A 20,003-nucleotide genomic window follows, 5' to 3' on the forward strand; every position below is an offset into this window, starting at 1 on the left:
TTTTATTTCTTAACGACTCGTCAAGAATTAATTTCACCGGCGCGGAACGAAACCTTTTCCTTTGCCCTTTGTTTACCTTCTTATCCTAGACTATTAAATTCTGCCGGGCTGATGGAGTTTCGCGAGCTCCTATCGACCTGTTGTCTACGTCGCACTTGTATTGTGCTGTACTGAATAGACGGATCTTTGATGGTGTAAACACTCTTGTGTAATGGAAATACAGTACCTGAGATAGTAGTTTAACAATGATCCTGGCCAACAAAAACTTATCTTTGTCAATAGGAAATATATACTTATCTTTGTCAATAGGTAAACAAGGAATTTAAAACACCCTAACTCAACCTGCATTCATATTCAGATTCAGTTTAAAATATACTCTTTTAGTGAAAAGCTAATTTTATATTATTTATTTATTTATTGACGAAAAACCCATTACATACAGAATACAATTTTTGTGATACAACTATTGAGTTGATGAGTGATGACTAATAACAAAAGTGCAAACAGTAATAACAATAACAATAAATAATAACAATAAAAAAGGGATAACAATGAAGTAACAATAAGGACGAGCATAACAATAAAGAGCAACGAGGACAACAAAACATAAAAATGATTTAACACATTTAATAAGAGATTAGATATAGATTCTAATAGATTCTAATATAGATTCTTTACACCATTGCTGGCATGTACTCAGAGTATATCGTTGTATAGCTTTTATATACTTTTATATACTGTATGGCCTATTTAGAAATTGATTACTGTATATATAACGGTATGTAGGCAGTGATATGGATAATAGGATATGGATATTTAAAACAGGTTATACAAAAGATTTAAGGAATTCAGATGTTTTGTCTATTTAAAAATATTTAGGGCTTCAGTTAAATACTATGTTTGTTCTCAAAATGTGTCATTAGCGTCAACGGTCCTGAAAAAAAATACTGTTAAAAGTATTTTGATGAGATAGTAGTGGCACAATCGTTTTCAAAGTTTTACTGAACAGTACATTTATTACAAACCCGAGCCAAGACTATATTTTTGAACATTTACAAATTTGCAGTAGATTACAACCAAAAACAAACCAAACACAGTGTTCCACATTTCCAACACCACCTGTTCCCAGGTCCTGCAGATGTCATCAATAAAGGCGACAAATTATCCGAACAGACCGATTCTGGGAAGCACAAATAATTGAATTTTATTTCGGAGCGCGTAAAAACAAAAGAGGAATTCCAGTATGGCCAACTGCGAGTTTTTGCGCAATCACCTGTTGAAGGTGGCTAACCTGTAACTGCATCAGCTGTTCCAATGGCGGACGAGCGCGCATCTTGCAATTGAATAATACATTAGGACTTACGTCCAGTAAAAAGACCGTTATATTTGTCACCACCGGTTTTATAGAGCTGCTTGAAACAACTAATTGGAGATTGAGATATTTGATACATTGTAAGCAAAAATGTGTGACGAAGTGGGACGGGTTTTTATTTTGAGTGTTTGAAGTATTGAAGAGCAAATGTTGTATTTTAAAACTTGAATTCAGTAGGTATTCTTCACATAAAATTATTGGACATTACATTGGTTTGTTATTGCTTACAATGTAATTTTCCCTTGCTTTTGAAGATTGAAGCTAATACACATTTCTTGCATGCAATATCATATTTAATACCCACTGATAGCAATTGTATATTGATAATCAAAACACAGTTGTTCTTGATTATTTTAAATGGTTCTGACTAACGGATAAGCTGCTTTAGTCAGTTTCAAAACTTTCATCTAATTCAATCAACACACATACTGTACTTAACTCATTTTCACCGTAAAGTACGCACCCTTATTATTTCGTTACCTATTATTTCAATCAAGTATAATCCATTAGGTTTCGCCATGAAGGTTAGGTATACCACCATGGTTCTTTTTAGTACCAATGGTACCACGTTTCAGAAGAAATCTGAGAACTTTGTTTGGTTTTATCTTGGCTGTCACTACCAAGCTCAATAAGTCTCCCATCTTCTAGCGGAGTTAAATACGCTTTTAATTTATCGCTGTCGTTTATTTATAATCATACCAAATCTGCAGACTGACTGCCAAAATCAAAATAATGTTTGGCAACTACTCGTAAACACTGGGCACGTTAATGAAACTTAATTTCTGGTTCATGTAATTCAAGAGCTTGGACCGAATGTTATAGGACTGATGCAAAGAACTTCCAAGTAGTACTTACATGTAGTTTTACGAGTATCATTATCTTGACACGCTGAAGTAGACATCCCAGTTTCTAACGACCGTTTCACCACTAGGCGAGTTTTTATTTTTTTATATAGTAAAATGAGCCTCCTATGGAAGACAGCACTACTGAAATTCGACTTTTGATACTACGATCGGACTATGATATAAAACGGTATTTTACCGCGGTACAGTGTCCAGCTGTTGCTTAATTTTCCTTTAAAGCTTAAAACTGGTAAACATTTTAACAACACGATGAAAAGTTCACTTAACGATAGGTGTATGTGTAGCAATGTATGGTATAGAAATACAATTTCGATTTTACCACTTGGATAGTGTTCCCTAGAACTTCTTCCTTGCTAGTAATTAGAATGTCCAAGCCACGCTTTGAAATAGGGTTTTGTCTCACCCTCCATAACTATCTCTGTGTATTAGTTCGTAAAAGTTGTTGAGGATTAAGATTTGGAAAAATATTCATTAAAGAATACCCTAAACATTATTATAAGTCTATCATTAATGTGAGATAGCAACGGATACCAACCTGGGTATTTCAACTGAAAAAGAAGCCAAGTAAAAATAATGTAGAATGAAGCGAGATGGTCTCTGTAGCTTTCAACGGTTTAGCCAAGACCAATTCTGAAAATCCCAATGATCAAGGCTAGCTGGAAGCTGGATCCAGTTTTGAACCACCACAAACCTCTGACTTCCCAGAATCAACCGGCGACCTTTTATGAGTCAAACCAAAGAACAAAAATACCCAACCATCGAGAGTCAAACCTAACCTCACTCACCACATGATAGAAGCTGTAGACTAATTCAGTCAAATTGTGAGTAGGAATGGGAGGGGGTAAAGGGGAGAAGGTTCTATATCTGTCAACATTGCCGAATTGAACCAGGCTCGGTTGAGATCGGGGCATTTCTCTCCCTAATTGCTGAACCTCGGAATAAAACACTTCTGGTTCGCTTCAGAGATGAAGGGGCAAGTTCCTTCCGACTTGTGATGGATTGAACGCGCGTGTGTGTGCGTGAGCGTATGCCAGGAGGGGCTGCTTTTGGGAAATCTGAGTCGGATTAATTTGGGATAAGTGCTTCTTATTGGATCGATGCTTTTTAGGAGTTAGCATCGTACTTTTTGCTGTACCCAGTCGGAGAGCAAAACCTTCAAACACAACAAGCAAAATCTTTAAGACGTTGGTGTAGTTTCTAAACACGTGGTAGATGACAAAATACTACAGAAATACGTGGTCTACGAAATAGAAATAACCGGTCATTGTTGTGGTAGGGTAGGCCTATACACCGACGCAAACTTTTAGTTTAATTAATTACAGAAACACAATTCGATAGTTTGCTCATATTTGATAAAGACAGCTTCATTTACACATTGACTCTTGCTTCATATTTTAGAAATGGATACTGGTAGTCTAGTATACAAAGTCAATGGTACATGAAACATCAATAAGATCATTACCAATGATTACATACTCTTTAATTAAAATATACTCCCACCAAAGTCAATGCTACTACTCTTTCATGTCTCAATTAAAACTTACATCCTATAACGAACACTCAAACCCATAGCGTACTGATGACACGGTATCGATTGAAATAAAGGTAATTCACACAATTACTCAGGCAATTAACACGTCTGTAATTACACATGTAGGGTGAGTTCTGATAATGCCAAGGCTGGAATGTAGTAATTAATGTCTGGTATTGTGCGGTCTACGTTCACACAGAGAATGACCCAGCAGAGTGAAGAGTGGAGTGGTCGAGAGGGCTTACTTCAGAGTAGCTCTTTAAACCTGCCCTTTAAACATATTAATAGGTTTTCGAAAGTGTAGCAAGAATTTAGTAAACTATTTGGGACAAAATTTTAATTGGCTAAAATTTACTTTGAACAAACTTTTTCGTGCGTATATTTTGTATGTGTAAACTTTAAATGTGTTTTCGTGGTTTAGTTAAGAGGGGTTTCAAACATAAAAACCGATTAAAATTATAAAACTACACCCAAATTTAATTTTTAACTGTCTACGATCCACCTAGCTCGTAAGATTAAAATTTTGCATTAATCTACAGATTAGCAGAAAAATTTTAAGTTTATTAGTGCGTCACAACGAGTAAATAGAGCAAACATTGATTTTCTCGTTGTTTCTTACAAACCAATTTTTAAAATATTTCTATCTGCTAGGCAAGGTAACTTCAAAGGCCTGATGCACAATGACCAACTAAAAGTTATGTCAATTTTTAAGACAGAAAACTTTTTTTTTAGACGGTAAAGAAACGTTCACAATTAAAACTGCATCCTAAAATTTTGTTTCTTGCCGATTGGATTGACTGTTTACCAAAACACCAACACTGTCACATATTTTCTTTGATATAAATAACTGTATCCCAAGAGCACATTTTCCACTTCATCTCCACACCGGAAACTCTAGAATCCTATCACCAACATAGCGGATGTTGCACTATTTTCCACGCGCTTGGCATCGCCGGCTCATCGCTCATAAGCGACGTTGGCTCGCGCGTTTTTCGTCATTATTCAACAATGATAATTCCGTCACAAGATGGACGACACCGCGTCGCCTTTGCTGCTAATTTGCGCCGAGCCGCTGCCACTATACACTACAGACGCCGCTACAGACGTTGGGATGCCTAGATGCGCCTAATCGCTCCTCGCGCCTCCCCGCTCATTATGCGCGCGTCGTTTATCAAATGTCGCTTATTACACACCTTAGCACCAGTTTTGTTTCTATGATTTGTCGACCGCGACACTTCCACTTTGATGTTCGCCTCGTAAAATAGATAAGGCGAATAATTAACACGGATTTAGCTTTTTTGGTTGGTGCAATGTTTTTGGATTTACATTAGATTGTTAGGAACATGAGCGTTCGTTGAGTATTTTAACAGGTTCAACAACCGCCTTTTTTGGATGATTTCTTTAGGTTATTACCTCCCCCATCCTCCTCGATCGTTTATTTGTTCAAAATTATTACAAGTTACCACTGAATAAATTTAGGGTGAGATCAACGAGTCACTTTATATGATCAATTACTGATAAATCTTACAATAATCCAAAAAGAAAATTTTATAGTTTTGAGCTCTCACTCACACGCACACGCCAGCACACACCTCTAACAAAATATCTTCTTTAGCTTGACACTTATCATGACTATTCCTTTTTTAATTTTTCTGGTATTTCTGAAACGTGTGGAAACAAATCATGTATTTTGCAATTTGTATAAAGTTTTATCGTTGGAAAAATCACACAGTCAAAAAATATGTACCAATATCAATTCAACATGTTGTATTATACTCTAAAGTAGGTCTATTACTTGTATTTTAAATATTCCAGAAATATAGTTCCGGATTACAACTACTGCTTGAATTCGTAAACATTTACTTTTCGATGTTTATTTGTTTATAATCAAACGCATCGATAATATCCTCAAAGCACAACGGTTATAGGTTAATTTCAAAGTTATAAACGGTTACAAATCGTAGCGCTCGTCGTATTATTAGGATCTGTTTGGAGTCATTTGGGATCATCAGGGTCTGAGGTCACGATGATAAGTCGTGATCCGAATCGACACGGGCGGAGATCGTGCTTGAAACTCTAGGCTGAACGAAGAAAAAATCGTCGCGTTCTTTTTGTTCTGCTTTTTGTGGTCAAACATTTATTTTTATTTACTAGTTATCGTGACTTTACAATCTTTAAAACAACGAGCTTACATTTTCATAACGTTGATCTTGAAAAATCTTGACTAAAACGACAGATAAAAGGAAGTAACTCTTCTTGAAAATATTGACATTTATTTTACCTAAACCAAAAAAATAAATCTTCACGTTCACATAAACCACATAATGAAGACTATTACCATTGGCCTAAACCACAGAAAAAGAGACAGAATGATCATAAAATGTTGATCTTAATCTAAACCACAGAGTAAAAAATACAAGAATCTTGGTTTATTCTATAGTTAATATATTTCAGGATGTGTTCTATAGAAGGTTGCAAAATGGATTTTCCTATAGGAGAACTTTGCCTAGTATTTTTAATTTTAATACTCCCCTTCTCATAGTTTGTATTACACTGACATTACATTTCTGGAGGCACCACTGATAGGTTCCTCATCCAAGGGCAATACTCATCCACGTTGTTGTTTGCAGGTGTGGTTCCAGAACGCGCGGGCCAAGTGGCGCCGGATGATGTTGAAACAGGAGTCTGGAGGTGGCAAGTCCGGAGACAAGTGTGGGGACGGCTCGGGGGCGGCGTTGGAGGCGGCGTACCATCTACCGCCCCACGGCAGTCCACAGCATTACCTGAGTCCGTCGCCGCTAGAGTGCAGCTCCTAGTGAATGGACGAACAGAGTGATTGTTTACGAGATATTGTGTAATGATTAGATTAAACGGTAAAATTGTAGATACTAGGGTAGACATCCCATCCCATATGGAGTTGAAGACATATGAGACACTCACAAGTGGACATAGTCCTAAAACAGACGCAGTAGGTTTTCAGCCCACTGGAACATCACAACAAAGCAAATATCAAAACTATTTTTTTTGTAAATGTTGATATTAATGTAATTTATGTGGTAAAAATTCTATAGTTTACATTGATTTGTTCCTTTAGATTGGTGTAGTTTAAATCTTTGGATAGTACGGAAAACCCTCAATAGCTCAATTGAATTAGAAACATTAATTTTAGTTCTAAAACTAGCTACAACTGGTACTGTACAAGGAAATGGGATGTCTACTACTACTACTTTTCATAGTCTAAGATGGTATACTCCAGGATAAATGTGGAGTTTAAGGTAAAGCTTACAACCTGCATAATTTTACTACAATATCATTAACGTCACAAAATAAAATGTTAATTAAGTTTTTTTTTTTACAGTAAAGTAAAACAATGAAACAATGGTTCATTCAAGAGTGTCGACAGTGTTTTGTTTGTTTGAAGAAAAGTATAAGCGGCAAAACTTATGATTACTGTACATCACGAAAATGGAAATGCACAGAAGATCTTGTATTTTTTTGTTATCGTGTGTTTTTGTCCTATGGAAATGTTCAATTTTTTATGAGGAAACGGTTAAATCCTTATTCTTGTTAGCGGTACTATTAATAACTTTGACTGATATCATCTTGAAATGTTTGTACTGTTCTTTCCAACAGAGCTTCGGTTGTAAAATTAGAAATTGCCATTAACAAAGTGAATTTAAAATAACTAAGTCTTAACGTTGTCTTGGTACTCTATATATAAAAAAATAGCCATTTGAACAAGCCCATGCTCTAAAAACCAACACTTTTAATAAAAACCTTATACTTAACACTAACGGAAAATAATATTTTAAAATCTTATATAGCATAAAAATTAGATCGTGTTTGTGGCCGCAGCATAATGAGGTGTTGCGGAAGTCAACGTCTAGTAACTGTGTAGCCATGCACTTGCCGCGGAGGCGGACACTGCGTGCACAGGGTGTCCCGTAAATAATGTCACTTAGTGCACAAATATTGCCGCTTTGTTTATGCCGTCGTGCGCAAGGTCTAAATCACGCTCGGCGCGCCTACTGACGGTTACACGGCGAACACGCACTCCTGGCTGGAGCGCAACTTACTAACTGGTTACTGTGACTATGCAGTTGCTAAGTAACAGGTTACATTGGCTATCCAACCGAGCTGCTAGAGAAATAAAGAGTGGCGCCACCAACAAAGAGGACTGAGATGAAGCTGTGCCACAAACATTACATATTATTGCTACGTTGCTACTCAGTCGTGTTATAAAGAAATAGGTTACTCAGACTACGCAACTAGGCCATAAAGTAACAGGTTGCCGTGCCCTGTTACAAACTGTTACAGCCCTGAACACATCATACCGGTAGGACAGTCGATTAAATCAAGTATCTAATGCATGAAAAAAGTTCTTGAAACTAGTTGACACTCTTGAATTGAATATTTATATACAATTTCATACATTTGTCATTTACCACACATCGTAAGAAAATGCAAACTAAAAATTCATGTAATTTGCCACTTATTTTGCTAATGTAAATCATTTCCAATGTCTCCCAATGACTGACTACGGTACAGCTCTCAGTGTTTGAGACATCAAAAACTAGTTAGTAAGCAATCGCTATATTTAGGCTACAATTTGCTCGTACGTACCTACCGTAATGGAGGTAATGTGTAAAGTTGTACTTTAGTTTGTACATAAGTTGCCCTAGCCTGGTAGGACTGATGTAAACATTTAACTTATTTATTGACATCGATAGAAACTAAACATTCGCAAATCGAATAAATAGATTCATCGCACTTCTGATATTATGTAAATACGATTGTAAAATACGCATCTAAGTACTCGAAAAAGTACTTCCTTTAGTTAAACTAAGTACCTTCAGTGCTTCTCAAAATTATAAACTAGAGTAAAAACTCTAATTAAGAATAGTATAACTAATTGTCCTTTCACAATTTACGCTATGAGCACAAAACTATGTACCCTTTTGTTATTTTTGTCTTTGTTTGATATTTCTTGTTATTTGTTTTATTTTGTAACAAAGATTAAATACGGGACGTAGAAGCAATCGTAAGGGAGTGACATAACTTAATGTGGTTATATTGTAAAGAAACTACTTAGCTGATGTAAATATTCCTACAAATTGAGTTTTACGTAAAATATTTGTGATGTACATTTGTGAGCAGGGTTAAATGTTGACGAAAAAATATTTGTGAGAAATTGTGCTTTAAAAACGATTTTATTTGGAATTATTTAACTAAACTATTACTATTGTATTATTTAAGGTTTCAAAATTAAGAACCTACAGCTTACAGAGGAAAATATTTGTTTAGAATAGTTTGTCTTTGTAAGACAACCATGAAATGGCATTTCACATGTATTACATGTTTTTACAAATTTCCCACCTTTTGACCCTGTCTGTGTGATGCGAGTTGTCGAAATGGTTGTTTGTTTGTACAAAGAACGGTTTATCACACCTTTGTATTTGTACTTGTAATATATTAACGAAAATATATACTGCGACACTTCATGCAATGTTTTATTTAGGACATCACATCTCCATAAAATGTTACTGTTTTTCTTCTCTTAGTAATCATAAATATGTGTCCATGATTTGAAAATAGTTTTAAATTATTAACACTTGCTTTTATATTGCGAAAATAAGGTTTTCTATATTTTCTTGACAAATACAGTTGACAAATAAAAGTCATATATTTTTGTTTGGTCATCGCTAATCCATTTTTTAAACGCTAAAATGGCCGAACACAGCAGCGTGCGGTGTGCCGCAGAGTATAAAAAGGGGTCTAAATATGGGGGTGAGTATAGTGGAAACATCCATATTTTGATTATTTTACAGATTATAGGAGACAGATTATAGATCATTATTTTCAGAGCTAACAGCCACCATAAACCACCATATTCAGGTAATTAGAATTACATATAGAACGGTTATGGTGAAACATTAATAAACAATTAAGTTGATGATTTATTGTTCCCCATAAATGTACTGTAGCCTAATCCTTTCTTTCAAAATAATTATTTTTCGCTACAAGCAGTTTCGCATATGATATGATATTAAAAACTAACTTCATCTCATTTGTATTAATATGTCTTTAGTCACTATGTTTGCCTGTCATGTAATAAATAAAAAAAAAACATAATCAATATATGATGTTAATGCAGCTAAGATTGATAAAATCTTAAATGGTTTGCGGTTAAGTCATGATTTGTTCCAAGCGAAATTGCTCACCGGACTTGAGTATGTATATAAATAAACTTCGTTTGGATGTTTAACAGCAATAACTTATATTAATACTCTGTTTATTTTTTGTATTTGAACATTTTAAATTTGTTTAATAACTAAGAGTATGTTATATGAAAGGGTTATATGAGTATGTTATATGTTATATGAAACACAAGACCATGTTTTGAAGTATTTCAGATAAGGAAATCACATTCAGTATGTTCACAATTTTTGTAAAATTATTTTTAACATTTGGTGGCTATGCAGATGTTTTTATGCATAGGCGATAAACGATGATAGTCAAAAGAGTATGAGAAAGGTAATCTACTTAAATAGTATAAGAAACACGAATGACTTAACTCGAGAGTGTATTATTCACTACTGCAAGAGTGGATGGGCAGATAATGCAAGATGAACTTATAATGGAAATTCAGTGCCTAATCTCTACCCTAATTTAGCATTAATTTTAAACGATTGGTGGCCATGCTATGACAAAAATCATAAGAATGATTGGACGATAAACAATTATGGGTGAGGTTCATAATGTCCAAATTTCACAAACTCCAACGTCTAAAATATTAAATAAACAGTGCGTTTCATAACCTCCAAACTTCATAAACTCCAAAACTATAACTTTCAAATAAGCACAGTTTCACAATGTCCAAATTTCACAAACTCCAACTTTTAAATATCAAATAAACAGAGCGGTTCATAACCTCCAAGTTTCATAAGCTCCAACGGTACAGTCTCTGCCATAAGTCAATCGAATTGGCCGGATACCGAGGCGTACGGGCCGAATGAACCTCTCTGTTTTACACAAACATACATTCACTCAACCTGCTCTGCTACACTTATTTGTTAACATACAAATTTCAAATTGATATATTATTTTTCTGGAAAAACCAGTGCTCATTACTATGTAGCTAGTTTTTACCTTAACATAATTTTTATAATTTATTTAGGCAAATTAAAACAGATGATTGTTTTTTAACACCATAAAAAACATGAAAAATGTAGTAAGCGAGGAAATTTTTTATTTTTTGGTCAGGAAAAAAATTTCTGCGGCAAAGTTTTAGATCAAAGTATGAATTTTATTTTTTATTTGAAGCTTTTTTTGATACGGAGCCTGCTTGTATCATTTTTAAGCGATTAAAAATAGGCATAAAATCGCTTGGCGCGGCATTGGCGCTAGGAGTTTGGCCGGCTCAGCATCAGTTTACAGGATATAGAAACTGAGTTTCTAGCATTTAATTATCATTATATTACATCAAATATGTCATTACATTACGAAGAATGGTAACTTAATTTACAGGCGTATGTTTGTGCATTTTAATGCTTACCGGTAGTCTATAGTTAACAAAATTCTTTGATATAAATGCTTCCCCGATTGTAATTTCGGAAATTGTCTTCGTGAAATATGAAAAGGCATATAAAGATGTGGAGATAATTTAAGTTCTTGGTAAAACCCACTGAATTAGCGACCTGGCCCAGTTATTATTTCTACTTTTATACTCCTTTCGTAAAGGTAAACTAAATTAGTGTAAATGCATCCCTTTGACTAAACTTTACCCTAGATTTGGTTCTGGTCATAATAATATAAACAAAAATAGAAACTACTCTTATTCTAAGTTTATGTGGTGGAATTCCTGCTAAAAGTTTGATTGACTTTACATTCTATCGAAATAGGCCTATTTAAAACGTTCAGCGGGTTCATAGTTGAGACCATGGTTGAGACCACATTACAATACCTATTTATTTGCTTCTTCATCCTCTTTAGCCATTTAGTTGTTAGATAGTATTACATGTTATATTCAATGGATTTTATTTTAAAACATTTAACGAGTTTATATTCATCTATATTTGAAAAAGCTAATCAACGGCTCTCGTCTAACATTTTTGCCACTGCAGTGCATGGTTAGGGTTTGATTACCCATTTGTCGAAACTAATCACGAAATTACGTTTCTCCAGCATTGACAAGCATATAAAGAAAAGGAAACTACCTCAAAATATTACTGTTATAGGTTTTCCCTGTACTTTATTCATAATATGCATGCTAGTCTATATGATTTTAACCCCTTTTCCTTTGAGAAACAGAATGTACCTAGTTAAAACCTTCTCCAAACAAAATTAATAAATCCCGCTCACTGGAACTTGTCATAGTAATTGCTTTAGTGAAAAAATATATTATCTCTACGAACTTTTTTAGTTTAATTCTCAGGTTAGTTCCAGAGTAGCCGTTGAGGTCATTCCACTTTAAACAAAATATTGATTAAACACTAAAGTAAGCGTCAAATGTTTACAGAAACGTTTAGAATATATCATCTCATTATAATGTTTTTGAAATAAAAACAAAGCAGGAGTTTTCCATTTGATATTGAATCCATAATTAATTAGTGAAATTAGTGATTTGTGTTGAAATTTTATTTGGCGTTTTCTGGTATCTTGGTTTTGTTGTTAAAGTTAGTGATGGTAAAAGGCCTAATTAAGTTCGCAGTTTACATGCCGATTTTGCATTTTTTTTTAAAGTCAGTAAAAGATAAATTAATTTTTATTTTGTCCTTAGGTAATTAAACATAAGTCCATACGGCACGCGTACGATTGTAGTTTCTTTCTACACGTTGCAAAATGCTAAATTGCCCTACATGTTTAAGCAATCTACAGAAACATTGTTTGTAAACAATTAAAAAATACAGGCTATTTTATGCATTAAACTATTGGCTACAACTTAGCCACAGGCAGAACCTCTCTGACCAAAACAAAAAATAGGCCTATACATTTTTTTGCAAAGTATGGTGTTTCCTCTTGACGATAGCTTCCCTCTTGACTGCAACGCCAGCAAGGCCGTGGTGCGAAATTTTTGCTGGACTGTACTTTTTCTTATCCAACCTAAACCCCTAATCAATTCGAGCTAAGTGCTGCATACATTTTAATTTATATTCACTGAAAAATTGAAATTCAGACTAGTTAAAGTTAAACTGTGTAATGAAATGTAAGTGATAATTTAAGGTAACATATTATAAATAATATTACAGAAACCCTTACAGTTAATAAAACACTATTCTACAAATTCTCTCCAGAAAGTAAATCTCATGAATAATTAACCACTACGGAAATCTATATATATAATACGCTAACAAAATCAAAATCAAAAAGTAAATCGGTCCCGGGCCTAGGTCTTACAATGCCACCTACGGTAATAGCTACTGTACTTTCTTATAGGGAAATTTGCTAAATAGAATCTAAAAACTATAAAAGGTACCTATCTAATAACTTGTTGAATTATTTACATTGAACACTATTTTTAAATAGAATATGCAATAATCGTTACAACAACAACAACTTCATACCTTAATATTTTATACGACAGTCAAAGACTCCACTGTTTGTGATTACGCATTTTTATTGGTAAATAAAAGGTATACAGTGCTTAGCTCTCCACTGAAAAGGCAAATCAAAATATAAATTATCACCTTGTCAAAACTTTAACATTATTGAACTAGCCACATTAAGTTGCAAAGAGAAACGAGACTGCTGTGAGTAAAAAAGTGTAAATACTCGAGTATGAGCTTTTATTGAAACGTGACCAGTATACCTACAATATGATGTATAAGTTAAATCCTACTTATAAAAATGTATTTCTGCGTTTATGTATGTTAGTCTCTACCTTTTTATGTAGTTTAAACTCATCCTTTTAGTGGGTAGAATGAATAAAGTACAAGGTTTTCGGCACTTTTCTAACAAAGGGCTATTTTTACACATGACAAAAAAAACAACTGATGTAATCGTTATGAAATTTTAACAGCTATTAGAAAATATATTTATAAAACATATTTATATGTTTTAAAATTTTTCTTCGGTAAAAAAATCTCTTACGATATTTGTAATGTAATAATTGGCTTTTTAATTGAGATACGGAACAGTTAAGAAACTCAGCTGAAAGCTTGAATTAAAGGTATTAAAAATGTAAAAATGTAAATTTGATTTGCACATTATGTGCTAACACATATTTGAGTCACACAGCTGAATGTTCTTCAATCATAAAATGCACGTATAATCAGTAGTTGAGCGCTGGCGAACGGTGCCTGCTATCTGACTGTGGCAACCACTGTAGAGACTTCTGGCTCAGACTGTACCGTTGGAGGTTATGAAATTTGGACATTATGAACCGCACTGTTTATTTGGTATCTTAACGTTGGAGTTTGTGAATTTTGGACATTGTGAAACAGTGATTATTTGAATGTTATAGATTTGGAGCTTATGAAAATTGGAGGTTATGAACCGCTCTGGTTATTTAATATTTTAAGCGTTGGAGTTTGTGAAATTTGGAGTTTATGAAACGCTCCCACAATTATACTATAGTGAAAGATATGATTAGACAAAAGAATTCACTTGTAAGAAACACAAATGACACCGGTGAGTAGGATAGATTCTAGCAGCTATGGTAGTCAAGCGGAGATGATCTGGTGTGAACAGTGGAGCAGTATGGGAGGATGGGTACTAGCCACGCCTCCTGAATCCTCCAATCCTGGGCCCCATCCTAACACCTCACCGCTACTGTCAATGCTGCACCAGAAGTGGACTACGGAATCAAAATTATTAAGCGTCATACTCTTGGTGAGCATACCATCTCTATGAGTACAGAAGGGATTTTTATTTTGAAGATAACGAATATTGTTGAATGGTATTCTCAAATGGCCAAAAATAAGATTTTGTTATACCGAAAATAAATAAATATAAAATACTTAGATAGATGAAGATTATAAGTAAGATAGTACACAAATTCAGGCAAACCTAATGCTGTAATATTTTACGTACTTCCTCTCCTTAGAATGCAATCAGATTCAAACCCCGAAAAGTGTCCTCAAATTTCTTTTTTGTGATGGGAAATGTTCCCAATGGTCTCTTAAATAACATTAACTTGGAACTTATACCATCACAAAAAAACCGACATTCAAACAAGTTTGCCTAATGAACTTCTCTCACAGTGTGATGGTGTTAAAATTTTATATATATATATATATATATTTTGTTTTTAGTTGTAAGAAATTATATTTATCCTTATATTATAGTTTCGTTATCTTTGGAACTCAGTATTTAAAATTACAGCAATGTTAGTCATTTTAAAACACAACGACTTTCTAAAAGATATATAATAAATAGTTCAATCGAATTAGTTTTGACAAAATGCTACGTGTAGACAACTATTGAAAACATCAACTGACAGGAACACACTAGCCTATGTCAGTAAAGTCACCTTTGTTCATATTCGATCCAAATAGTAACACATTTCACCTTTTGATTGGAACGTCTACTACAACTCTCTTATATACAAGAATAATGTAAGTTTTGCCTGTGAAATACAAATCAAAATGTAGCTTATTTTAAACAGTAAATAATGATCACAACAGTAGGACCTATATAAACTTCTTATAACATCACATTCACTGGTGAAGTATGCATGCCTATCATGAAGTATGCATACAACAGCTGATTTATTGTGCACAATGCATGCAATGTAAAGTTAGGAATTGTAAAGGCATGTGAACTGTGTTGCATAGTGATAGACTTACAGCGATCTGTAAAAGTGTCACAATTTGATTTCCCTCAACTAAGCTATAATTTTATTTGCATATCTTTTTATATTGGTAATTTACATTACGTTAGATTTTTAGTTAATTTTATTTTGAAAATTTAAAAGGTCCATGCTTTGAACTCATAAAAGCTAGAAATGAAAATGTATAAATATAGGTCTACTTTATATTTATGCTATTTTTTATATACTTAGTTATCATGCTAAATTACAAGTATGGAGCCTTGTTGGACCAGCTTAATAAAAGCTAAGGCGTACAAAATGCAAGAAAATAATTTTTATTTACTAGTTAGGTTAGGAGTTGAGTCACATTGGAGAATCTTCTAGGGATAGAATAATTGTTATGAATTTAAAATAAATGGACAATAATAATTTATATATATATATATATATATATATATATATATATATATATAAAGAACCAAGTTAATTCGGTTTGATTTTGTAAGCTTTTTCTGAATAAAATATGAAATACAATTCAATTAGTGTTATTTCTGATTTTTAACAATAATGAACACTTTTATGTTATTGTTTACTGTTGTTTATTGTTATCTGAGTCATTTATAGTTCTTCATCGAATACAAATATTTTATATTTTCTCATTTCACATGATACAATCTACTAAGTACAATGAAATTAAGTTGAATACGTGTAAACTTATTTGTCATTTTAATTCAATACCCAACAATATATTTTTTATATTACACCGTCACATTTACACGATCAAGATGGCTTACGTTTCCCTGAGAAAGGGGAGCAGGCGAAGAAAAGGGAGGGAGGTTTCAAGAAACTCTTTTATTGATTTTCTCCTCCACTCCTGTTTTTCCTTGTCACTTCTTTCTGTTTGCCTACTCCAGCGTTCTGGATGAAATAAACGAATTGTATTTACACAGGGAAATGAGCCCTACGGCTTTCTGGGTAGACTTTAATACTCTCGCCGCGAAAATGCAAATATTTGTAAAACCATCGTCGATTTTCAACTTAAACGTGGGAAGTGGAGTTTTGGAATAGAGTGTACAGTAAATCTGCACTACACCCAGACTCTATTAATACGGATTTTGAGTAATCCAGACAGTAATTTGAAACCAGTTGGTAAAAATTACATAAGAATCAAACAGTGTAAGCTACTTAGTTTGATTGCACTGTTTACTCTGTTTCGGTAGTTTACAGATTTTTAATTTGACTTAGAGGTCAGGCTTTTTCCAGTAAAATGAGCTTCATAATATGCAATGAGTGACCCAAATGGCCCTGGAGAAGGTCTCTTGTTTTTGTATTAAGTTTATTCTATGTAGTCCAGGTTTAACTTATAAACCAGGATGACTTTGAACCCCGATTAATTAGTACGGATTGATTAGAGTTAACCAAGTGAGTTCAGTATTTGCTAACGAATAGAGTAGAGAGGTAGGACTAACCCATAGGTTAAGTATAATAAACTTGATCGTTAGAAATTAAAATGTCAACAGTTTTGAATCAAACACTATTATTTTGCGTTCTAAACACAGTTTAATGATTGGTCGGTAATCATGTGTTCGGATGTGCTAGTCACTCGGTTTATAATTCGCACTAGCGCAGTTTAATATACTAGTATTTGATCACTTTTTCATCCATTTGCACTAGAATTTAAAAGTATAGTAAGTGAAGTACAACGACACGTTACACTAGTGAATGTCGAGATGTTAGTCATACAGTATTTTATTCACCATTTATTCACTTAAAAGCTGCTAATAATATACCGTAGTTTGACACTTAACAACAAGTCCTGAGTTTTCAGCAAAATAACGAAGAGAGTACTGACTATAACTTTAATATAGTCCTGATAAGAAATGTGAACGTACATCCGTGAAATACATGTTTTAATACACGTGAAATTGTATGCCTGTACATTAAGCTAGTGCACTGTTTAAGATAGCCTGTAACAATGTTTTTGATTAGCCAAATAAAATCATTGTATCGTTGTATCTGCGGAACATTATAAAGTCATCACATCGTCTTTATGAACAGTGTTTGTGAATGGTAAATGTCTGAAAACCCTTTTCAAGACTATTTTATGATATCGTTGTGCGATGGCAGTGAAAAGGCTCGGTATAGAGGCAAGAAATGGGGTTGTAAAGTCAAAAACTGCATCGCGACCCCAGACTTGGAGCCTTTGAGTCTGATCAATTAGCGAAAATAATTAGCAATATAGGGTTGCGGTCTATTCAACTGTTTCAAATCTACCTAATTGGGATTTCTTTCTGTTTTCAAACCGAGTGTGATTTCAGGTGACAAAAATCACGCTGCTGCAAGGGTTCTTTTGGGTGTGAAATCGGGTGTTTCCATTTGCACATTGAAGTGGAAGGGTGATAAAATGACACTGGGATGTGTTGAAAGAGCCCCCTGTAATATACATTGCGAAGTGGAATGATGTAATAAAGATGTATTGTGTACTTAAACTATGCATTAAATAATACATTTCATAACTGGCTATAATCTAAGCAGATGAAACGACAAGAATTAAACTCTTAACACCGAAACGACCTCAATGTATACCGGAAATAAAACATTAATTATTGTTTTTTAGTATCTGATCAGGCTGAAAAATGTACAAGAGAGTTTTAAAATCCAATTTATGCTTTTAAATAATGTTTTGCTGTACGAGATTGAAGCTGTTGTTGTAGGTAAGTTATATTGTACAGGTAAACAAATAACAATAAATGAAAAGGTCTGTAATAAATAATACATGAAAGATAATACATACATATTATACAGTGTAATACAGTATAAATTGACCTTAGGAATGGTTTAGTATGACAAAATTTCGTTACACGGGAAGGTAGACTGCAAGCGTTAGTGATAAAATACACAATGCACAATATTCATTGACAATACCTACTGTATATTCTACAGTATTTGGAAATCCAGAATGTCAGTAAATCGACAAACACGTCACTATCTTGACGACATGAACCCACAACATGCACAATGTGATTAGTACAAAAACTTATCTGCTTACAATTAATTCCCATTTAAAGTGGGGTAATTATGTTAAAAATAGATAATGCAATTAAATGTATGCAATTATATGTATGTCAAAAAGGTCATTGTCATATTGCCTAACAGTTATTCTTGACGACATGATTGCCATAATTTACGTAGATTTGGTATCGCTTTAGGTTATACATGTCAAACCATGTTAATTAAATTAATTAGTTGAAATTAGGGAGTGTGATTCAAGAAGAACCTGATAACACGCCAATATTTTGTGAGTTAGTCTGTTACATGAATTCTTTTTTTTATTGTAAAATTTATTTTGTTGGCTTACCTGTGCCCAGTTGTAGTAAGTCAACGAATTGTGAACAAATGAGTAAAGATTAATTGATTATAATCGTTTTACGTTATCGTGATACCTGGAGAGGAGCTTTATACATTGTTGGATCATTTCTTTCGGTTACAGCCTCAATTTAAAACTCAATTAATGTTATTAAAAACTCTACAGTTTGTATTGTTCTAAAATAAGTCGGAAATTACGATTTCGATAACCTCTAAAATCTCGATTTATCAAGTACTTGTTGTAGTACTTTGTCCACGGATGACTAATAGTATTACTATTTGTGAAGTTGTCAATAAAGTATACAACTAGCAAATTGAGTTCTAAACACACGCGTAATTCTATACATTCCAAATAACGCACGTAGGACAAAGGAAGCACAGTTTATCAGCTTCTCCATAATTACCCCTATAGGCGATACCAGCAGTAGTTTTTTCACAAAACATATTTCCTTTGCACTGAATAAGCACAATGTTCCTATGTCAAAGCTCGTGTTAAAAATATAGACAATTTTTAAAGTAAAATCTTATTAAAAATTCAATAAGTATACCTATGTTAAATTGATCAAGGATATACGTCAACAATCCTTAATTACTCATTGTTTACCGTGTTTTCAACACTTTTGTGTCATAACGGTACATTCTTCAACTTAGTTCCCAACACACCAGTGATCAGTACGTGTATTAATACATAGATGTACGCGTGCATACAGTATTTATTTAGTAAAGTAATATATTTAGTATATGTTTAGTCCGTGTGCATACGGGTCAACTCTAGTAACTCGATTCTACCCACTGGACGACCATCGAATATGAAAAATGACTTCCTCAATATATAAAGATAATGGTTGTGATAAAGGTTAATACATCACACAGGACATACATAATTTTAACTTAAATTTACTGTACTATCTATCTATCTATTAATAGGCAAGCATGTTTCTTTAAAACCTTTTTTCTCAGCTCGTGTGCATCGCAGGAAAAATCTACGCATACCGTTGAAAAGATATTTTCCTGTAGATGTGCAGAATCCCTTTATTAATTAAAATAGGCTAAAAAAAGCACAAAAATTAGTTTGAAAATTTGAAAAATTTTACATGGATCATATGGGTTGCCATGCTGGTG

The 20,003-nt window shown here is 33.6% G+C and overlaps 1 protein-coding gene across 3 annotated transcripts in view; it reads left to right on the top strand.

Annotated features, from left to right (window-relative positions):
- The window catches only part of LOC129004752 (LIM/homeobox protein Lhx9-like), a 90,916-nt gene extending 81,649 nt beyond the window's left edge, over window positions 1-9,267 (top strand). For all 3 annotated transcript variants that reach the window (XM_054433363.1, XM_054433366.1, XM_054433364.1), the window contains exon 6: window positions 6,397-9,267. In XM_054433363.1, the coding sequence (XP_054289338.1) occupies window positions 6,397-6,582 (186 nt within the window). In that variant the 3' untranslated portion in view covers window positions 6,583-9,267. The remainder of the gene's footprint in view (window positions 1-6,396) is intronic.
- The last annotated feature ends 10,736 nt before the right edge of the window (window positions 9,268-20,003 follow it).

This window comes from Macrosteles quadrilineatus, unplaced genomic scaffold (genome assembly GCF_028750875.1).
Source record: "Macrosteles quadrilineatus isolate MER2022 unplaced genomic scaffold, UCM_ALF_1.0 Scaffold_11__1_contigs__length_5352618, whole genome shotgun sequence".
In the NCBI taxonomy this organism is placed as follows: Eukaryota; Metazoa; Arthropoda; class Insecta; order Hemiptera; family Cicadellidae; genus Macrosteles; species Macrosteles quadrilineatus.